Below are 21,491 nucleotides of genomic sequence, written 5' to 3'. Positions count from 1 at the left end.
CGTTCTCAAGACCGAACTCTCTTATCTGTCTCCCTCTTCCAAATCCTGGTGGCGTCTGGTCAAATCCGTTTCTGGTGTTTGTTCCCCCTCCATCCCCTCCCTTACCTCAAACGGCTACACAGCTGACTCCGCACATGAAAAAGCTGAATGCCTCAACTCTGTGTTTGCCTCTAAATCTTGTGTCCCAAACCCATCTCTCTCTGTACCCACCATACCCAGTCGTACCCTGCTGCTCCTGGACTCCGTGTCCTTTCCTCCTGACAAGGTGGAAAAGTTTCTGTCAACCCTCGACTCTGATTCTGCAACTGGACCCGACGGCATCAGCCCACGGGTCCTAAAATCCTGCTCTGCTGCTCTATCTCACCCTCTCTCTGTTCTCTTCACCCTCTCTTTTGCTCAAGGTCAACTGCCATCTGCTTGGAAATCAGCCAACATCACCGCTTTGCACAAAAAAGGTGCAAAAACAGATCCTAGCAACTACAGACCAATAAGCCTTCTCCCAATTATCAGCAAAGTCATGGAATCCATCATTGCTTCTGATATGAAATCTTTCCTCTTCTCCAATGGCTTGATCTCTGATCATCAATTTGGTTTCAGACCAGGTCACTCTACTCTGGACATGCTGCTTCTGCTGTCTCAACAATGGATGGAGGTCCTCAATGCCAAACAGGAAATTAGAGCTGTCTCCCTCGACATATCACGTGCCTTCGACACGGTCTGGCACCCCGCTCTGCTCACCAAACTCTCCTCCTTTGGTATCCATGGAAATCTCCACGCATGGCTGGCGGACTTCCTCTCTAGTCGTCGTCAACGTGTGGCCCTGAATGGGTTTCTCTCATCTCCTCTTCCTGTTCAGGCTGGAGTTCCCCAAGGCAGTGTTCTGGGCCCCGTGCTTTTTCTGGTCTTCATCAATGATCTCTCTGACTCTCTCGAAAATCCTCTCTATCTCTTTGCTGATGACTCCACTCTCTGCCGCTCCATTCCTCTTCCCTCAGATCGGCAGTCTGCTGCCTCCTCACTCTCTGAAGACCTGGACAAAATCACAGACTGGTCAAACAAGTGGAACATGTCTTTCAATCCTGACAAATCTCACACTCTTACTATGTCTCTCCGAAAAGATCGACTGGACAACCCTCCCATCTACTTTCTCAACAATCCTCTCCAAGAAGTTCTGTCGCTCAAGATTTTGGGTCTCACTATCTGCCATGATCTTTCTTGGGAAAACCACATTTCCAAGCTGGCCTCCAAAGCCAGTCGCCGACTGGGCATCCTCCATCGTGCGAAGTCCTTCCTCGGCACACCTGAGCTCCTCACCACATACAAGGCTTTCATCCGCAGCTCAATGGAATACTGTTCTCCCCTATGGGCCGGTGCTCCTGCCTCACACCTAGCTCGGCTTCACGCTGTTGAAACCAAAGCTTTCAGAATTATTGGAATCTCCCGCGATGAAGCTATCTCTGAGGGCCTTTCACTCACTCACCGCAGGCAGGTAGGTGGTCTTTCTGTCTTCTACCGACTCCTCTCCGGCCTTGCACCCCCAGCTCTCTCTGTGCTATGTCCCCCAAATATTCCTACAGGTCGCACAAGATCTGCCAGCAACCCTCTGATGGTTAAACTGCCGAAATCTCGGCTCTCTGCTCACCTTCACTCTTTCATTCCTCTTTTCTCCCGCCTCTGGAACAAACTCCCTCACTCCCTTCAATCCCACTCCTCCCTCCAGGTCTTTAAAACAGCTGTTCACCACCATCTCTTATCTTCCCCCATCCAAAACCTTGATCTTTTCTACCCCCGCTAATTCACCCCAGATCCACCTTGTTTGAAATTCCAACTTCTTTCCTGGAAGTCCTGGCAGTGTCCATATGTTTTATACCTCTCCCACCGCCCCCTTCCCACGCCCCCCCCCCCCCCCCAAAGCCCTCGCCCTCTCCCAGATCTCTCGATGTCTCCATGTCTCTCGGTCCCTGCTCTCAAATGTTGTGTTTGTGTCCTTCCCCCTCTCTCCCCATCTTGTCTACCGCTCCCTATGTTATATGTTTTATGTGTCGGTTTGTCTTTCTGTGTGATTAATGTTCGCTCTTTCACGAGCCTCGATATTGTATACAAAAAAAAAAAAAAAAAAAAAAAAAAAGCACAAAGGTGTGAGTTGTATTATTGGCTGAGGGCGTGACTGTGTTGCTAATGCAACACCCTGTGTAGGTTAGGGAGGAATTTGCAATTTGTTTAGGGTACAGGTGGGAGCTCGCCTACTTTTTGTGAAGGACACCTTTGGATCTTTAACGTCCACCAATTAATTCCGTCAGACAGGACGCCCAGTTTAACATCCATCCAAGGGACGACACACACAATGATACCTCAGCCTGCTTGCGAGACACCAGGATGAGAGTTTGTAGCTGGGTCCAGATTCAAACCCAGGAGAGACAGCCCAGAGGCAAGTGTCCGCACCTCTAATCCATCGTGCCAGCCCATTAGCTGAATTTTTGTATGCTGAATATTTGTGCTGAAAGAAGGTACCTAAATGTTTGTTTCAGGAAAGGTACAGGTAGTGGACAAAAATTTAAACGCCAATGTAAAGCCACTTAGTAGGGCATTAGACCACCATGTGCGGCCTGTATGCGCCATGGCATAGAGTCCACCAGCATCTGGAATTCTGCAGGTGGGATGCAGCACCATACTTCCGCGAGAAAGTCAATCAACTCACACCTGTTTGATGGAGCTGGAAAATGCTGTCTCAGACGTCATTCCAGAATTTCCCATAAATGCTCGATTGGGTTCAGATCTGGTGACTGAGAAGGCCATGACATATGGACAACATCAGTGTCATGCTCATCAAACAAATGGTCGACCACACATGCTCTGTAGTTGGGGGCATTGGAGGGTCTCCTTTTGCAGTCATACTAGACATAATTATAGGCAGCCAGGCCTGTGCAGCCTTTACATACATGACCCTAAGCATGCTGGGATGGTATTTGCATAATTATCACATGGGCCACAACAGTGTGGAAGCCGTTGCTTGGTGTCCTGCATCTACCCAGGTGTTTCAATTTTTTCCAATGCCTGTATATCTGATTGTCTGCTTTGTCTCATATATCTTATGTCTGTTGGTAAGTTCAGTAATTGGGAGGGGTAAGTCCGATATTAACAAATTATGTACCATAAATATATTAACATATGACGAGTGCCATAAAAGTGTTTGTTTAATATGAGAATAGGTAAGAACAGAAGGAAGACAATGTACTCCGAGTCCGACCTTTTTCCATTTGTCAGCGTTGGCCTGAGGGAGTACATCTTTCGGTACAAGTTCCTTGAGCAAGCGAGGGACCATGGAAAGTTGTGAATGATTGTCCCCAATCCGCACACGCAGCACCAACGAAGCCAGCAAAACTGCATTTTCATACTTGCATACGTGGTAACCTCGTAAAAATTTCGGTAACTCCTGTTGGAAACGACAATGAGGTTATCAGTCTGTATGTGCTTTGGAAATGTGTGTATATGTATGTATGTATGTATGTATATATATGTATATATATATATATATATATATAATATATATATATATATTGTTACGGACTGCGGATTAGATGTTATATTTGCCGAGCGGAGGCTCCGTGACCGAACAGTTATTCCCCGACTAAAACCCGATTCAACCCAAACGTTGGCCATATCGCACCGCAGCTGCTCAATCTGGAAAACTCTAAAGCGACCGAATGCAAAGAGGAAGAAGACGTACAGAAGAGTAACTGGGTTTATTATTCTTCACACATATAAGCAAAAAGAAAGCAGTCACGTTTATTTACAGGGACATGAGACGCAGGTGACACAGTGAAATCTTTAGCTTATCTAACAGGCTTACTTACTACCCAGGGACAAGACAAAAGACAGACTACGAACACACTTACACGGGGAATGATGACAGGGATGGCAGGTGGATGGCTGGCGGGATAGGGAGGTCCAACTGGTCCTGCAGCACGATCGGCTCGTTGGGCAGCCGCCGTTCCTTCGCGGCCCTGCTCCAAACTGCCGTCCAGGCCCCACGCTGCTGTGGCTGCAGTTTCGGTGGCTCGAGCTGCTGTAGAGGCAGTTTCGGTGGCTCAAGCTGCTGTAGATGCAGTTTCGGTGGCTCAAGCTGCTGTGGATGCAGTTTCGGTGGCTCAAGTACTCAGCTCAGCTCTGACGACCCAGCTCTTGTCTCCTCCCTCCTTGTCTCAACCCTTTCAAAGCTCATCTCTTGGACTCAACTGCTTGGGGAACGCCCCGCCGTGGGTTATATAGGCCCCGCCCCTCAACCTTTGCGAACCTCCCCCATCGCTCTTCCTCCGCCCTCTCAAGCCAAACCCCTTGTTCATGGTTGGTCGAGTGGGGCTGGCTCACTCCTCCCCTCTATGACGAGGTGGAGACACGCCTTTCTTCTCCGACCCTGCCTCGTGGTCAATGGCGGCAATTGGAGGGGAGGTAATTGCCAATTGACGAAAGGGGGAATGGAGGTTTTTGGGAATGGGAATGAAGGGAATCTATCTCTTTTTCACTCGGTGCAATGGAGTATTATTCTAATGGAAGACAAGGCCTTACTCTAAAACACATAATAAGATACAAGCTATCGAACAGGGGTATTCTATGATTGGCTGACATGGATGCTTTATGGACTAATTACTGAGACGCCCTTTTTATCTTTACACAACTCCGGAGGCAGGAGGCGCAGAATAACCAATAATAATAATAAAACACACAATAACAAAAAAAATACAGTCCTCATATCCGCAACACTGCACCCTCCTCCTCTTAGGCACGACCCGGGCCTACAACTTTTATTTAGTGTGACACGTAGGTGTAGTTCCCTCTACTTTTAACCTGACCCTGAGTGCGACAGTTTTAAAACATAAATAAATGTGTCCCGCTGCTCCATTGCACCCTGCCTAACAGACTTACGCCCACAGTTAACCGAATTGCGGAATGGTCTTCAAACTATACATTGACGGTGGGGAGCATTATTTACACTTGACGCTACTTTTATTTACAAGACTAACCCAGGACCTGTAATTGTTCTTTCTGGGGGGAGACAGTCTGCTCTGCATCAATGCACCATGAAAGCACCCAAAACGCACCAATACACCCCCAAGCACCAATCGGTGCAGTCACCACTGTTCAATGAAAAATAAAAACAACAACCCCTAACCCTGCAGGTGGTCTCTTGCTCTTCGGCTCCCTCTGCTGGCTATTTACTTTCTTCCAGATGTTGTCTTTCTTTCATTTTCTTACTGGCGGCCTATTTGTAATAAAAAATGCACCCAATGTGTCCATGGCTATTTATTTTATTTATGGCCCACAGGGCCGACTAGTGTGGTTCACCTGTGGGGCATCGGTGCCCTGTGGCCAAGGTCCGCCAGCAAGATTTCGGGCCCTCATGGCCGGTTCCAGCAGAGGGGCCATGCCCCAACCCATGGGGTCCATAAGTGGTGCTCGGCCACAGACATGTGGTCCATCATGTGGTGCATCGATGCAGACAGCTGGTTCTGGGAATTCCGGGCGCACAATGGCCGACTCACGCACGCTCCCCTCGGCGCCCAATGGCGCACAGGTCATGTGGGAGACAAAAGGGGGAAGACAAATGAGCGAGGGGTAAGGTCATAAGGGTACACATCAATAAGGCAATGCAAGGTGAAATGCGTACGGAGGGCGAAGTGAGAAAGCTCGTCCCTACCGTACGTCACCCCCCTGTCACCTACACTACCCTTGCCCTTACCCCATATGTACAAAATCTACACCTTTACAAATTCGTCGCTACCGTCACGTCTTCCCCATATTTCCCTTATACCAAATTCGTCTCCACAATCCCTCTACTTCAAAATTTGCCATCACCCAATTCATCATCAATCCTCATAAGGAGGAAGAGATGGAACAACAAAGCACAATGTCACACCCACGTCATGATGCGTCTCACAATCCAAACATTTGCATCATAAAAAATAATCAAAACATGGCATGGTGTGGAGTACCTGTCACCTCAGGTGAGTGGATGCAGATGGTGCGAGGAGACTCCAATCCTAACTATCCTCTAAATGACATGAACACACTTTGCACTACCCGGGGTCTCTCCCTGCCAATCCCTTGGCCAACTGACACTATGGGTTCTAAAAACCAATTCCCATTGACCAAACTGTGGTGCTTCTCAATTTGGGGTCTCACTCCCCCGATTCATCTCCCGGTGCCCTTGCACAATTTCTGGGCTGTGACGTGTAGCTCTCCCAGCAGGTCTACCCACCTGCACACCTCCACCACTGTAGTTTCCACCCAAGCTTACCTAGCTCCTCACCCTAACCTATCTAACTGGGGAAGGCCCCTCCTGGCTCTGTCACCCCTTGGTGCCCTCTGGCACTGGGCTACCCGGGTCCGTCCTCCGGATCCTCGGGCCCCATCCACAATTACCGGCTCCCAGAGCCCACCTGCGGCCTCACCTGGCCGACATCCTCACAGTGGTGGAGTGCCCAAACCAACTACACACACTAACAGGCTACACGCCCAGCCATTTCCACAACACTAATGCACCCATCCAAATACCATTCTTTCACCCGCACCACAGATGCCAATATCCAACCACAATTTACCTATACCCTCTACCTAACACTTACACTACCCTCTCCGTGTATTCGTGATGGGGGTCCACTCTTCCCCCATTCACACCTTCGCACCATCCACTCCACTCCATAGTTTCCACCATACTCACTCCACAACCATCCATTCCAAGACTCCATATATTCCACACTCCATGTCTTCCACACAACCATTTATTCCATACACCTGTTGGTGCACATCTGTGCACTCACACCTGGTGCCACCTGCACCCTCCTCCTCCTCTTCCTGGACCAGTTGGTCAACACAACACACATCACCATCACCCAAACACTGCTCCATACACCTGTTCAGTTGCACACCTGTTCCGCACACACTGCTCAATACACTTCTGACTTCACCTCCAACACTCACACGGCATCATCTAAACTACCTGTTGCCCTGCTAACTTAGTGCTCCCCGTCTTCCCTTTAAACTAAGCACATACCACATCATTATCATCCACACTAATCTACCTGCGTCCCCACTACAGGTATCCTTGTCACTAACTAATCTTAACGTTACCTAATGTCAACCTCTAGGGCCCTACACACAATATCCTAACCCACCCGGGCTAGTTTTCACTGCCATACACCCCATAAAACTAGTGCTCCTTTGCCCCCCCCCCCCCCCCCCCGTGTGAGGGATGGTGGATTGGCCATCCCATCACATGGGGCATCTCTTACTATAAATTTTGCTTACCAAATTCCCACCAATCAAAAATTTCCAATCACTCTACCAATCCTATTCACTTTTCTAAATTTCGTATTAAATCACCATCACCATCATCACAGTCCACTATATCCTAGCCTAGGTGCGTCATGACATCATTAAACTCGGCTTTGTAAAGCCGAGCAATGAATTCGGGTGGTTTGGTCGCCTGCAGGTTGAATCCGTCCGGCTTTCGGTTCAAGGGAGGTGGTTTGGTCGGGCCGAGATTCCACGCACCATCTCGGCGCGGCACCTTGCGGTCCCGGGCCCGATGGCTCAATCTCCCCCGGTCGGAACCCCGCCCCCACGAGGGGGCACCAATTCCGCTTCCTCCCACTCGCCCTTGAACCGGACCGGTCGCCTCGCCCTCCAAGGCCCGGACTCGACCGTGCGGGGCGGGGCCAAGCCCGAATCGGCAACGACGCTTCGATGGGAAACGACGCAGCATCGATCCGCGCCAGGCCTCGCATCCAACAAAGGGCTCCTCGCACCGAGTGCTCGCATCGGCTATCCGTCGCTCTAACCGCTAACCTGGTTACCGTCGATGCTTCACCTGCATGCTCACATGCATACGCTACCCCTTTCACCCTCACAAAACCCGGCGTTCCAACGCCGTCCGTACATTCCACCAACGCTCTCCCTGTTACACACCACACCTCTCGCGCACACTCTTGCACACACCTCGGTCCACACCTCTCCTCCGTTACGTCCTCCGTAACACTCACCATGGGCGTGCACTCTGGCATCCACCCACTAACGCGCTCAGATGGACTCTCCCACACTCGCGCTACCACCAACCCAGGTGTGCTTCCTCGCACACGTTCCATCACCACCTCACTCTCCGTGTCACACTCCGTACACCCCGACGTGCATTGTCGCTCGCACTCGGTTTCACACTCGTGCTTCGTAACACGCTCATCCCTTGACGCACACTTTTTCCTCACACGCATGCCATTTTTACTCACACGGGACCCTTCACCAACGCCCGGATGCTTCCTCGATCCCAAGCGCGCGAAAATTCTTTTGTCGCCAAACATCCTCTTACAAAATCTCCCCGCACAATACACAGCACGTCTCACCTTCGGGGTTCTTCTTCCTCCCTGCACCAAAACCTGCAAACTCTTTATTTGGTTAGTGCGTACATCATCATGATTTGAGCAGGGACTTTGCACATTTTCCATTTCTCCCTGCAATTCCCGGGCTACCTCCGTCATCTCTTCAATTTTAATTCCCAGCACTGCTTTTTCTTTATTCACCTCGACGACCGCTGGCTTTAATAAAACACCCTCCTCTACCTCAGCGGTCGCCGGCTTTTCCAAACCCCGTGTCGCGATTTCTACCCCCGTCATTGTACCCGTGCTTTCCTCTGCTTCGCTCAACCAGCGCTTCTCGACCCGCTTTACCTCCTCGTGCACCCCTGGGACCCTCTCGCCCACCATGCGATCCATGGTCTCCCCACATCCTTGCATGCGGTCACCCATTCTGTTCGCAATTTTGCCGATTCGTTCCATTTTGCTTCCTAGCCTCTCAAATTTAGCTTCTAGCCGTTCCCCCATTTCTCCCATTTTGCCCCCCATTTCTCCCATTTTGCCCCCCATTTCGCCCCTCATTACCCCCAATTGCTCACCCTGAGCATCCATCCGGTTCCCCATTTATCCCATTTGGCCCTCCAATCGCTCACCCAATCGCTCAATTTGGCTCCCCATACTCATCTGTACAGCTGCCTGTAGCTGCGCAATGAGGGCCTGCATGTCAATCGGCTGCATGTTAAAGCTCGTTGATACAGCGGGCTCGGCTACCGCGCGCTCGTGCGAGGCGCCTTTTTGCGCGCCTGAAACCTCGTGCGCGAGAGCGCCATTTTGTGCGTCTGATACCCCCTCAACCACATTGCCAATGTTCTCCTCTACTTCGTCCCTCTGATCCTGGGTTACTCCTAACCCCTCCTCTAGCTCACCCACCGGCATCCGATCGCCTTGACCAGCCATGGCGCGATTTCAAAATTCGGGTTTTGCTTTAAAACACAATTTTCCAGCAGCTCGTAATTTTGAGCGCGTTAAGCGCGCTTCGGGCCTCGTATCTCAATCCCCGACACCAATTTGTTACGGACTGCGGATTAGATGTTATATTTGCCGAGCGGAGGCTCCGCGACCGAACAGTTATTCCCCGACTAAAACCCGATTCAACCCAAACGTTGGTGTATCGCACCGCAGCTGCTCAATCTGGAAAACTCTAAAGCGACCGAATGCAAAGAGGAAGAAGACGTACAGAAGAGTAACTGGGTTTATTATTCTTCACACATATAAGCAAAAAGAAAGCAGTCACGTTTATTTACAGGGACATGATACGCAGGTGACACAGTGAAATCTTTAGCTTATCTAACAGGCTTACTTACTACCCAGGGACAAGACAAAAGACAGACTACGAACACACTTACACGGGGAATGATGATAGGGATGGCAGGTGGATGGCTGGCGGGATAGGGAGGTCCAACTGGTCCTGCAGCACGATCGGCTCGTTGGGCAGCCGCCGTTCATTCGCGGCCCTGCTCCAAACTGCCGTCCAGGCCCCACGCTGCTGTGGCTGCAGTTTCGGTGGCTCGAGCTGCTGTAGAGGCAGTTTCGGTGGCTCAAGCTGCTGTAGATGCAGTTTCGGTGGCTCAAGCACTCAGCTCAGCTCTGACGACCCAGGTCTTGTCTCCTCCCTCCTTGTCTCAACTCTTTCAAAGCTCATCTCTTGGACTCAACTGCTTGGGGAACGCCCTGCCGTGGGTTATATAGGCCCCGCCCCTCAACCTTTGCGAACCTCCCCCATCGCTCTTCCTCCGCCCTCTCAAGCCAAACCCCTTGTTCATGGTTGGTCGAGTGGGGCTGGCTCACTCCTCCCCTCTATGACGAGGTGGAGACATGCCTTTCTTCTCCGACCCTGCCTCGTGGTAAATGGCGGCAATTGGAGGGGAGGTAATTGCCAATTGACGAACGGGGGAATGGAGGTTTTTGGGAATGGGATTGAAGGGAATCTATCTCTTTTTCACTCGGTGCAATGGAGTATTATTCTAATGGAAGACAAGGCCTTACTCTAAAACACATAATAAGATATAAGCTATCGAACAGGGGTATTCTATGATTGGCTGACGTGGATGCTTTATGGACTAATTACCGAGACGCCCTTTTTATCTTTACACAACTCCGGAGGCAGGAGGCGCAGAATAACCAATAATAATAATAAAACACGCAATAACAAAAAAAATACAGTCCTCATATCCGCAACAATATATATATATATATATATGCAGAAAGATTTGCAGCTCAGGATTCATCTTGTAAAGGATAGCACACTGAGCAGTAAAATAATAAAAAATTCTTTAATTTAAATTTAAAAACCCTGTGATTGGCAAGGACTTGGACCAATCCATGACGTGAACCGTCCCCAACGGAACTTAACGGTTAACACCACACTCAACGCCTCTGAGGAAGAGAACGAGTTTGTTCTCGAAACGTCAGGCTATTAATAAAGAATTTTTAATTATTTTACTGTTCAGTGTGCTATCTTTTACAATACTAGGACGTGCCCGTACGTGGGTGCCCGTACGTGCGTGCAAAAAAACATGCGTGCAAACAACAACAACAAAAAAAAACTTTGAAACCACGTGGCAGTAACGACCACAGAACCCCCCCCCCCTCTATTTACATGAAATGGTTTGGTCCATTCGCAACGACCACAGAACCCCCCCCCCCCCCCCTCTATTTACATGAAATGGTTTGGTCCAAAGCGAACGGCTTGCGGAGTTTGGTAAAGAAATCGCCATAGCTCGGTAACTACTTGTCCGATTAATATGAAACCTTGAAAAGGCACATCCTCGGGTCCCCAGCAATATACCTGGCAAGTTTCAAGTATATCGGACCCGTGGTTGTCGAGAAACAGCGGTCACAGACAAACGACAAACACACAGACATACACACAGACATACACACAGACATACAGAGATTACTGGAATTATAGATAGATGTGTATATATATATATATCAAGTAATGAACGGCAGTTGGGAATTACATCCAATACGTCCATTTTATCGTTCTCCAACCTATAGTTTTGTATTAAAAACCCAAAGTTTCGGCCAGCAACCCAGCATGCATGGGCCTCCACTTGCCTTAATCAAGAGTAATTCCCTTGTTTTCCTCATCTCAGATATACCAGGGGGAAGGGGGTGGGCCTATTCTGTCAACCAATCATAAAGCTGTGTTGCGAGACCTCGTGACCATTGACCCGTGATTGGCTTGTGTGGCAGGTGTTTTGTGTGTGTTTGAGCGGTGTATTGTATTTTGTTATCCTTGTTGCTTGTGTCGGTTATGTCCTACTTTGTCTTTGTCTTCCTCCCAACATCGGTGCCTCTCTGGTGTGTTTATGAATGAGAGGTCCATACGCCTGTGGTAACACCACAGTCTCCTCTGTCAACGGTGCCCTCGTTTGGCCAGTGTGCCTGACCGGAGATGACATGATTGGAGATGACAGGAGATGAGTGTTGGGATGATTGACCAGAGATGACATGATTGGAGATGACAGGAGATGAGTGTTGGGATGAATGACCGGAGATGACATGATTGGAGATGACAGGAGATGAGTGTTGGGATGATTGACCAGAGATGACATGATTGGAGATGACAGGAGATGAGTGTTGGGATGAATGACCGGAGATGACATGATTGGAGATGACAGGAGATGAGTGTTGGGATGATTGACCAGAGATGACATGATTGGAGATGACAGGAGATGAGTGTTGGGATGAATGACCGGAGATGACATGATTGGAGATGACAGGAGATGAGTGTTGGGATGAATGACCGGAGATGACATGAATGGAGATGACTGGAAATGAGAGTTGGGTGCACCATTACGATTCTAAGAGTAAGAGATTGTCAATGGAATACAGACATAAAGGATCTCCAGGCCCGACTTGACCGTCAGATTTTGATCTCTTCCCCAACCTTAAGAAACATCCTCGTAGAGAACATTTTCCTTCCGACGATGACGTCAAGGCCGTTGTGAAGGACCGTTTAAGTCAGAAGGACACACAGTTCCATCGTGACTTCATCACAAAACTACTCAAACGTTGGCATAAATGTTTGGACCGCAGTGGTGATTATGTTGAGAAATAAATATGCACCATGGTCGAATAAAGCTTGATGTTAGTATCCATCTTTGTTTCATTCGAATGTCTTTACCTGTTTTGGAGAACACATCCTTGTATGACCACACAAACGTTGGTAAGAATAGTATAAGGTGAGTGTGAGAGTATAAGGTGAGGAAGAGAAAGAGAAAGGTATGAACTTACCTGTGGGTAATAGAACATGCAGTCAGCCACAGTGTCACGCCCTGGGACCACATTGATCCAGGTCTTTCGAAGAAAGCGCACCTGATAAGGCTGCGGAGTACTAGAAACTTGATGAAGGGGAATTGTTGAGGTCAGTAAAGAAAAAAAAAATCTTCAAATTGTTTCCTGGTAACTTCGGCCACATCACAAAACCCATCAGTTATAAATACTGTGAAGATAAAAAGTTGAAATGTTTTATTTAATTTTGCTTTGAAGAGTGACAGTAACAGAATGCATCGTTTACCTTCTCGTGGTCCTTGACCATCTGGCCCAAACCCCTCCATGCCTTTCAGAAAGTCAAAGAAGAATTCACCGTTTGGCATGCTGAGCACCTGTCAGTGAGATGGAATATGATAAAGGACAAAAAACAAGGTTGAAAAATGTATTCGAAATTACAATCATATGTTTTGTACAAGATTGACCCAGAAAAAATATTTAATTTCTCAATCTCGAGGAATAGGGGATCTCTTGGGCTTTTCAGAACATCAGGTTGGCAGGATGGTCTTGACCTAGAGCTATGCACACTCACCTCTGTCTGGCTGCCTAGCCTGGGTTTGAATCTCAGTTCACAACATTATATGTATGTTTCTAATTTTCTACCTACACTAAAATTTAGGAATGACCTTTATTTATTTTTTGTATACAATATCGAGGCTCGTGTAAGAGCTAACATTGATCACAAAAAGACAAACTGACACATAAAACATATGATAAAGGGAGCGGGAGACAAGATGGAAAGCAGGGACATCGGGAGATCTGTGGGAGGGAGAGGGCTTGGGGAAGGAGGCATGGGAAGGGGTGGGAGAGGTAAAAAAAAAAACACATGGACATTGCTCGGACTTCCAGGAAAGAAGACCTTGTGCACTTTTGAAAAATTCCATTCGGTCCATCACAATTGCCACAGTAATGTGATGCAATTGGAGTTTGAGGTTTTCCATGATTTTCGAAAATATCTTGGTAGAAATAAAACAAATGGATTCTCTCCCTCCTTCTGTCGAGAATAATATAACGTGGCGTAAGGACAGCAGAAAATTTCAAAGGGTCAAGGGGCATCATGAGTGGAGCAGGAATTGATAAGTGGGAAAAATTCACAAAATGCTGAGTGCAGTTTTCATTATCATCATCATCATCACCATCATCATCATCATCATCATCATCATCATCATCATCAACATCACCATCATCACCATCATCATCATCATCATCATACAATGTGTGTAATTAAAGAAGTGTCTGTTTGTTTGTTTGTTTGTTTGTTTGACTTTGATGCACTCCCGAACTGCTGGACAGAATGAGTTAAAATTAATGGTTGTACTCGGGGATGTGGGGGAAGAGGGGAAGTGTGTGGAGTGCACAGGAAAATTTAGGGGGGGTAAAAACAACATGGGGTTCAGGGTTTGGAGAGAACGCCAATTCCTTCTAGGAAAATACTGTATGTATGATATAGCGCCTCTACTGGTGGGACGGGGTATTACGAGTCTCGCGTATATGCACCGATTGTCTGTCAGAAAACCATAGAGTCTGTAAGGATGGAGCGTTTGCCATTCATACTATAATTCAGGAAGTGTCTGTTTGTGTGTTCATTTGGGTTTGACTTTGATGCATTCCTGAAACACCGAACGGCATGGGTTCAACACTGGTGGTTGTACTCGGGGTGCGACACGGGAAGGTTTTAGGCCCAAGGCTCAGGGTGAGGCAGGGAGTGAGGACCCCAATTCTCGCTATGTAAATGTTTGTGGTACAGCCCTGCTCCCAGTGGAAAGGGTGTATTTCTCTCTTTCTGTATCCATCTGTCTAGGAGAAGTGAATTCTTGCAGACTTTTTTTTTCTGTAAGGCCTACTTGGCTGTGCCTGGATGGGTTTGAGGGTTGAGGAGTTGCAGCGAAAACCCGAATTCTATCCAGGTTCCTCCTGATGACTCCATCTTTGCTCTTTGCTTATGCAGGTTCCTTCTGATGACTCCAATGATCTTACGTTTGAGTATTATAAGTCATAATATAATACTGTGGCGGACACGATGGCTCGCTGGCGCAGTGACATAATTCCGCGCACCAGTGGGTCTCGGCCATGCCCCAGGTGAGGCGTGGCCTCCGGATATACACGCGGGCTCGCAGCCCCGAGCACGGCAGTGCTGAGGAGTGAGCAACCAATAAAGAGCTCGACTTAACCCAAAGCGTTGTGGCCTACCTTTGTTTAACGTGTGTGCCCAGCACCACACTGGTGACCTCCGACTGGTTCAGCCATTGCTGTTCTCCGAACGCGCAATGGCCATCAACGCTGTTGCGATCAAGCTCCCGGAGTTCTGGGAAGCGCAGGCCGACACCTGGTTTCTACAGGCCGAGGCCCAATTCCAGCTCCGGGGCGTCACGGCGGACGACACAAGGTACATTTACGTGGTCGCTGCCCTTGGATCTGGCACGGCCGCCCGAGTCCTTCCTCCGGCACCTGCCGGACGAGAGCAAGTACGCGGCGCTCAAGCGACTTCTCCTCGACACGTTTGGTCTCACAGAGGCCGACCGCGCTGACCGTCTTTTGGACCTTCCCGTCCTCGGCGACACACGACCGTCCACCCGCATGGATTACATGCTGTCGCTGCTCGGCGACGGCCACGCGGATTTCCTTTTCCGTGCTCTCTTCCTCCGCCAGCTACCTGTATAGGTACGGCTCGCACTGGCCGGTTCGACCATTACGGAACCGCGCGCCCTGGCCAGGGAGGCGGACAAGTTTTTCGCAGCCCACGACACACGGCCGGCATATAGCACGGCCGTCGTGGATCCCGGCATCGCGCACGGTGCGAGTGGTTCGGATCGCCACGTGGCATGGCGTTCGGATCCTCCCGAACACGGCGCAGGTTTGGCGGATCCGTGCGTGGCCGCCGCCATGCCCCGCCCACCACCGTCGTCACATCCGGCGCGACAACCACCACCGGGCCAGACCTGGTGCCACTTCCATGCCAGGTTCGGCCACAAGGCCAGGTCCTGCCGCCCACCTCGTACTTTTGGCAGGTCGGGAAACGGCCAGGCTGGCGCTTGCTTCCTGCCATGAGCGTCGGCCATACTGGTAGCCTTCTGTTCATAACAGACACCTCCTCGGGTCGTCGCTTCCTGTGCGACACGGGAGTGCAGGTGAGCGTCCTCCCTGCCTCCGCGTCCGCCAAGCAAGCTGAGGGCCGGGGCCCCGCTTTGCTCGCCGCCAACGGCACGCCCATCCGCACGTTCGGGAAGCGTTGTCTCTCGCTGCGGTTCGGGGGGCAGTGCTTTCAGTGGACCTTCGTTACCGCTAGTGTCCCCATGGGTCTACTTGGAGCGGACTTCCTCTGTGCGCATGGGCTGCTGGTGGACGTGAGGCACAGACGCCTTGTCCAAGCCGAAACCTTCAGCTCGCTTGCTTGCGAGGTGAGCAGTTCATTGAGCAGCTCCCTGGGCGGCTCACCGAGCGGCTCGCCAAGTGGCTTGCTGAGCGGTTCGGTCCCGGCGAGGTTGGTCTGCACGCTTCCGGCAGCGGACGAGTTCACCCGCCTCCTCGCCAGTTTCCCGGCCCTCACGCGGCCCACCTTCTCGGCGGTGGCCGTCAAGCACGGGGTGGAGCATCACATCCCCACCGTCGGGCCACCGGTCTATGCCCGGGCGCGCCGCCTTGACCCGGCGAAGCTCGCCGTGGCGCAGGAGGAGTTCACCACGCTGGAGCGACTGGGCATCGTCCGGCGCTCCAACAGCGCATGGGCATCGCCGCTGCACATTGTGCCCAAGCCCGGCGGCGGGTGGCGGCCGTGCGGAGACTACCGCCGCCTCAACGATGCTACCACCCCCGACCGCTACCCGGTCCCTCACATCCAGGACTTTTCCGCCCGGTTGGCGAAAATGTCCCTCTTCTCCAAGGTGGACCTCATCCGCGGATACCACCAGGTCCCTGTCAGGCCGGAGGACATACCGAAGACGGCTGTCATCACACCATTCGGCCTCTTCGAGTTTCTGCGGATGCCCTTCGGGTTGAAGAATGCGGCCCAGGCGTTCCAGCGGCTTATGGACAGCGTCTTGCGCGACTTGGACTTCGTGTACGTCTACCTGGACGACATCCTTGTCGCAAGCGCGTCCCGTGAGGAGCACCTCTGCCATCTCCGCACGCTCTTCGAACGCCTGGGCCGGCATGGCCTGATCATCAACCCCGCCAAGTGCCGGTTCGGCGTCACCGAAATCGACTTTTTTGGGCACCGCGTCACCAGGCACGGGGCCATCCCCTTACCGGCCAAGGTGGAGGCGGTCAGGGGTTTTCCGCGCCCCCGCACGATCAAGGGGCTCCAGGAGTTCCTGGGCATGGTGAACTTTTATCACCGTTTCCTGCCCCGCATCGCCCAGCTCCTGCGCCCCGTGCACGAGGCCCTCCGGGGGAAGCCGGGCAGAGGCGACGTTGCCTGGACCGAGCAGATGGACGCGGCGTTCGCGGGCGCGAAGCTTGCCTTGGCTAACGCCACCATGCTCGCGCACCTGGTGCCCGATGCACCGATCGCCCTCACCACCGACGCGTCGGACTACGCGGTGGGCGCGGTGCACGAGCAATGGGTGAAGGGAGCTTGGCAGCCGCTGGCGTTTTTTAGCCGGCAGCTCCGCCCGCACAAACGGCGGGACAGTACCTTCGACCGCGACCTGCTCGGGCTCCACCTGGCGGTCCGGCACTTCCGCCATCTGCTCGAGGGCCGCCCGTTCACGGCCTTCATCGACCACAAGCCCCTGGTCTTCGCGATGGCCAAGGTCGCCGAGCCGTGGTCGGCCCGGCAGCAGCGTCACCTCTCGGCTGTGTCCGAGTACACGACGGACATCCGGCACGTCGCGGGGAAGGACAACCCAGTGGCGGATTGCCTTTCCCGGTCCGTCACCCACGCGGTCCACCTGGGGATCGACTATGCCCGGATGGCGGCGGACCAGTCTGCCAACCCCGCCGTCCAGGCTTTCCGGACAGCCGTCACGGGCCTCCGTGTCACCGAGGTGCCGTTCGATGGCGCGGGCACGGCCCTCTTGTGCGACGTCTCTCTCGGCCGGCCTCGCCCCATCGTGTCCGCTGGCTGGCAGCCCCGGGTTTTTGATGCCATCCACGGCCTTTCCCACCCGGGCACGAAGGCCTCCCAGAAGCTGGTCGCCGACAAGTTCGTCTGGCATGGCCTCCGGAAGGCCGTCGGCGATTGGGCCAGGACGTGCCTCGCGTGCCAGCGCGCGAAGGTTCACCGCCACACCCAGGCCCCGTTGGCCCCGTTTACTGTGCCCGAACGTCGGTTCGACCACGTTCACGTGGACTTGGTGGGACCTCTGCCCCCCTCGCGGGGTTTCACCCACGTCCTCACCATGGTGGACTGCACCACCCGGTGGCCGGAGGCCATGCCTTTGGCAGCAACGACGGCAGCGGACATCGCGCAGGCGTTCATCGCCACTTGGGTTGCCCGGTTCGGCGCCCCCTCGGACATCTCGTCCGACCGCGGCCCCCAGTTCACCTCGGAGCTCTGGGGGGGTGGTAGCGCGGGGGCTCGGCGTCCAGCTGCACTGCACCACGGCCTACCACCCCCAGGCCAACGGCCTGTGCGAGCGCTTCCATCGCGCCATGAAGGCCGTGCTCCGGGCCAGCCTCCGCGACAGCGGCTGGGTCAACAGGCTCCCCTGGGTCCTGCTGGGCCTCAGGACGGCGCCCAAGGACGACCTGCGCGCATCCGCGGCGGAGTTGGTCTTCGGACAACCACTGCGGGTGCCGGGCGAGTTCCTCCCCGACTCCACGGCACCATGGTCTGTGGCGCAGCAGCGCTCCGCCCTGCAGGAGACCGCCCGGAGGTTCGCGCCGGTGCCGACGGCGCACCACGGTTGCCCGCCAACGCACGTCGCCACAGAGCTTCGCATGGCGGAGTACGTGTTCATCCGCCACGATGTCCACCGGACACCGCTGCGGCCCCCGTACAACGTGCCCTTCCGCATGCTGGAGACCAGGGTGAAGCATTTCACCCCTGACATCGGCGGTACTCCTGACCGCGTCTCCGTGGACCGCCTCAAGCCGGCCCACCTCGACTTGGACCACCCCCCGCCAGCGGCTCTGCCCCCGCGTCGGGGCCGCCCCCCGGCGGGCGGACCCCCGGCACCGCCCAACCCAGCCGTCACGCCACCCCCCTGCCCTGCACCCATCCCAGATGCCGCCAGAGGCATCCCAGATGGCATTCCGGCACCCCAGCCGCCGCCAGCCGCCAGGGGGCGCTTCGGCCGGGTCATCCGGTTGCCCCGCAAGCTGACCCTTCAGGTGCGCGGGAATTCTGGGGGGGCGCATGTGGCGGACACGATGGCTCGCTGGCGCAGTGACATAATTCCACGCACTAGTGGGTCTCGGCCACGCCCCAGGTGAGGCGTGGCCTCCGGATATACACGCGGGCTCGCAGCCCCGAGCACGGCAGTGCTGACGAGTGAGCAACCAATAAAGAGCTCGACTTAACCCAAAGCGTTGTGGCCTACCTTTGTTTAACGTGTGTGCCCAGCACCACAATACGTCATTTCTGGGGGAATTATCCCATCCATAATTCTAGGGTTATTAATCAGTCTGCAATGACCTGTTCTTCACCAGTAGCCTTTAATTTAATGGGAATGTGCAATTTGAGAAAGTGTAACAATTAATTAAACAATCCCAAACTCTTGAAGGTTTGAATACCGATACTGTTTGCTTTGGGGGGGGGGAGGGGGATCGAGGGGCGGAAGGATCCTATCTTTTAATGAATACACTTCATCAAAACAAGCATGTTAGTTATAAAATCATACGTGCATAATTTTCTTTTTAATTCCTCATACTCTGGTTGCAATGAAGAACAATCAGATATAAAATACAAAATTACATCAGATGAAACGGTTATTATACTAAAATACGCAATTTGACGTCTGTCTGTCTCACGATTTTTGACCGCGATACATTCCGTCGTTACTTATCCAATCTCAACCAAACTTGACAGGATGACCATGGGTTACATAATGAAGGTTGTAGCGCATTCATTTGCCCCCCTCCCCAAGGGGGGTTTTCTCCCCAAAGTGAGTTTTCCACACCATTGCCACCAATGGGGTGGCGTGATGAGGTGTATATCTGTGTTAAGTTAGCTTTATCGTAGCGTTTTTCCAAGGCCGTTTCTAATAAAAAAAAACAAATGATAATAATAGCATAATATTAATGTTATAACAAAACAATATTAATACCAATAACATCCCACCTCCCCAAGGGGTTTATCCTCCTTGAACAAACGCCATGTCAACGTTTATTAATACTAAAAGCTTATCATGACGTTTTTGTGGGGGCAAGGGCCTTTACCAGAAGTAAAAAATATTATAAACCACAAACACGTATGATTAGCTTTATAAACAGTCGCTAATGTTTCTAATGCTAATGCTAATGCTAATGTTTCGTAAGCTAAACGCTCTTTCACCTACCTCATTCTCATCGACCCTCTCTGAAAAAATGTCCACTTCTCCCTTCGTTGACCTCCACACCCCTTCTGACCTCACTGACTACTACAACCACACTCTCTCCCCCTGCATTGACCAACTTGCGCCTATAAAAACCAAAACAGTTTCTTTCACCCATTCTGCTCCCTGGTTTACCCCTGAACTCCGCCTGATGAAAACTTGTGCTCGCCAACTTGAAAGACTCCGCAATAAAACAGGTCTCACAGTTCACTCCCAGGCCTACAAGGACCACATACAACACTATAAAGATGCCCTCTCCCGCGCCTGCTCCGCCTACTACTCTCAAATTATCCACTCTGGCTCCGGAAACCCAAAAGCACTCTTCTCTACAATAAACAAACTCCTCAGCCCCCTGAACACCACCACCCAGTCATTCACAATAGACAACTGCATCTCCTTCCTTTCATTCTTCCAACGCAAAATTGAAAACATCTACAACAGCTTGACCACCGCCGCACCCGCTCCCCCTCAAACCACCTGCCCCCCCTTATCCTGCCATCCCCTGTCTCAATTCTCCCCAGTCTCCCCTACTGACCTCTCTGAACTCCTCATCGGAATGAAAACTGCCACCTGCACTCTTGACCCCATCCCCTCCAGCTTTGTCAAGGCCTTCCTTCCTGCTCTCTCTCCACTTATCATTGCAACAATAAACTCCTCTCTGTCTACAGGCATCGTCCCACCATCCCTCAAAATTGCTGCTGTTACCCCCATTCTGAAAAAACCTGGACTAAACCCTGACACCCTAAATAACTTCAGACCCATCTCCAACCTACCCTTTCTGTCAAAGGTTTTGGAACGCGCTGTAGCCGCTCAACTCAAGCATCACCTCTCTGCCAATAACCTGTATGAAACATTCCAATCCGGATTCCGCTCCAACCACAGTACTGAAACTGCTCTCCTCAAAATCACCAACGACCTTCTCCTCTCCTCTGACGCTGGCAACCTCAACATTCTCATCCTCCTCGACCTCAGTGCCGCCTTTGACACCATCGATCACACCATCCTCCTCACCCGACTTGAAACCACCTTTAACATTACCGGCACTGCCCTCTCTTGGATTAAATCATACCTCTCTGACAGACGTCAGTTCATCTCCATCAATAACTGCAAATCCCCCACTGCTCCCCTCCCCCAAGGTGTCCCCCAAGGTTCAGTTCTTGGCCCCCTCCTCTTCATCCTTTACCTGTCCCCCCTCGGTCACTTAATCCACCGTCATGGTCTCCAATTCCACTGCTTCGCCGATGACATCCAGCTTTTCATCTCCACCAAGTCCATCTCCACCGCCACCCACTCTATCCTGACAAACTGCATCACTGAAATAAAATCCTGGCTTCAA

The 21,491-nt window shown here is 51.9% G+C and overlaps 1 protein-coding gene across 2 annotated transcripts in view; it reads right to left on the bottom strand.

The window, feature by feature from the left end:
- Window positions 1–21,491, bottom strand: part of LOC137438599 (unconventional myosin-VIIa) — a 218,201-nt gene that overhangs the window by 35,574 nt on the left and 161,136 nt on the right. For both annotated transcript variants that reach the window (XM_068133783.2, XM_068133784.2), the window contains exons 41-43: window positions 12,928–13,015; window positions 12,645–12,751; window positions 3,248–3,433 (exon numbers count right to left, since the gene is read on the bottom strand). In XM_068133783.2, coding sequence (XP_067989884.2) covers window positions 3,248–3,433; window positions 12,645–12,751; window positions 12,928–13,015 — 381 coding nt within the window. The remainder of the gene's footprint in view (window positions 1–3,247; window positions 3,434–12,644; window positions 12,752–12,927; window positions 13,016–21,491) is intronic.

This window comes from Myxine glutinosa, chromosome 13 (genome assembly GCF_964187855.1).
Source record: "Myxine glutinosa chromosome 13, kmMyxGlut1.1, whole genome shotgun sequence".
NCBI classification, from domain to species: Eukaryota; Metazoa; Chordata; class Myxini; order Myxiniformes; family Myxinidae; genus Myxine; species Myxine glutinosa.
Note: the sequence above shows the minus strand (reverse complement) of the source record. Positions and strands in the feature narration are given on the sequence as shown.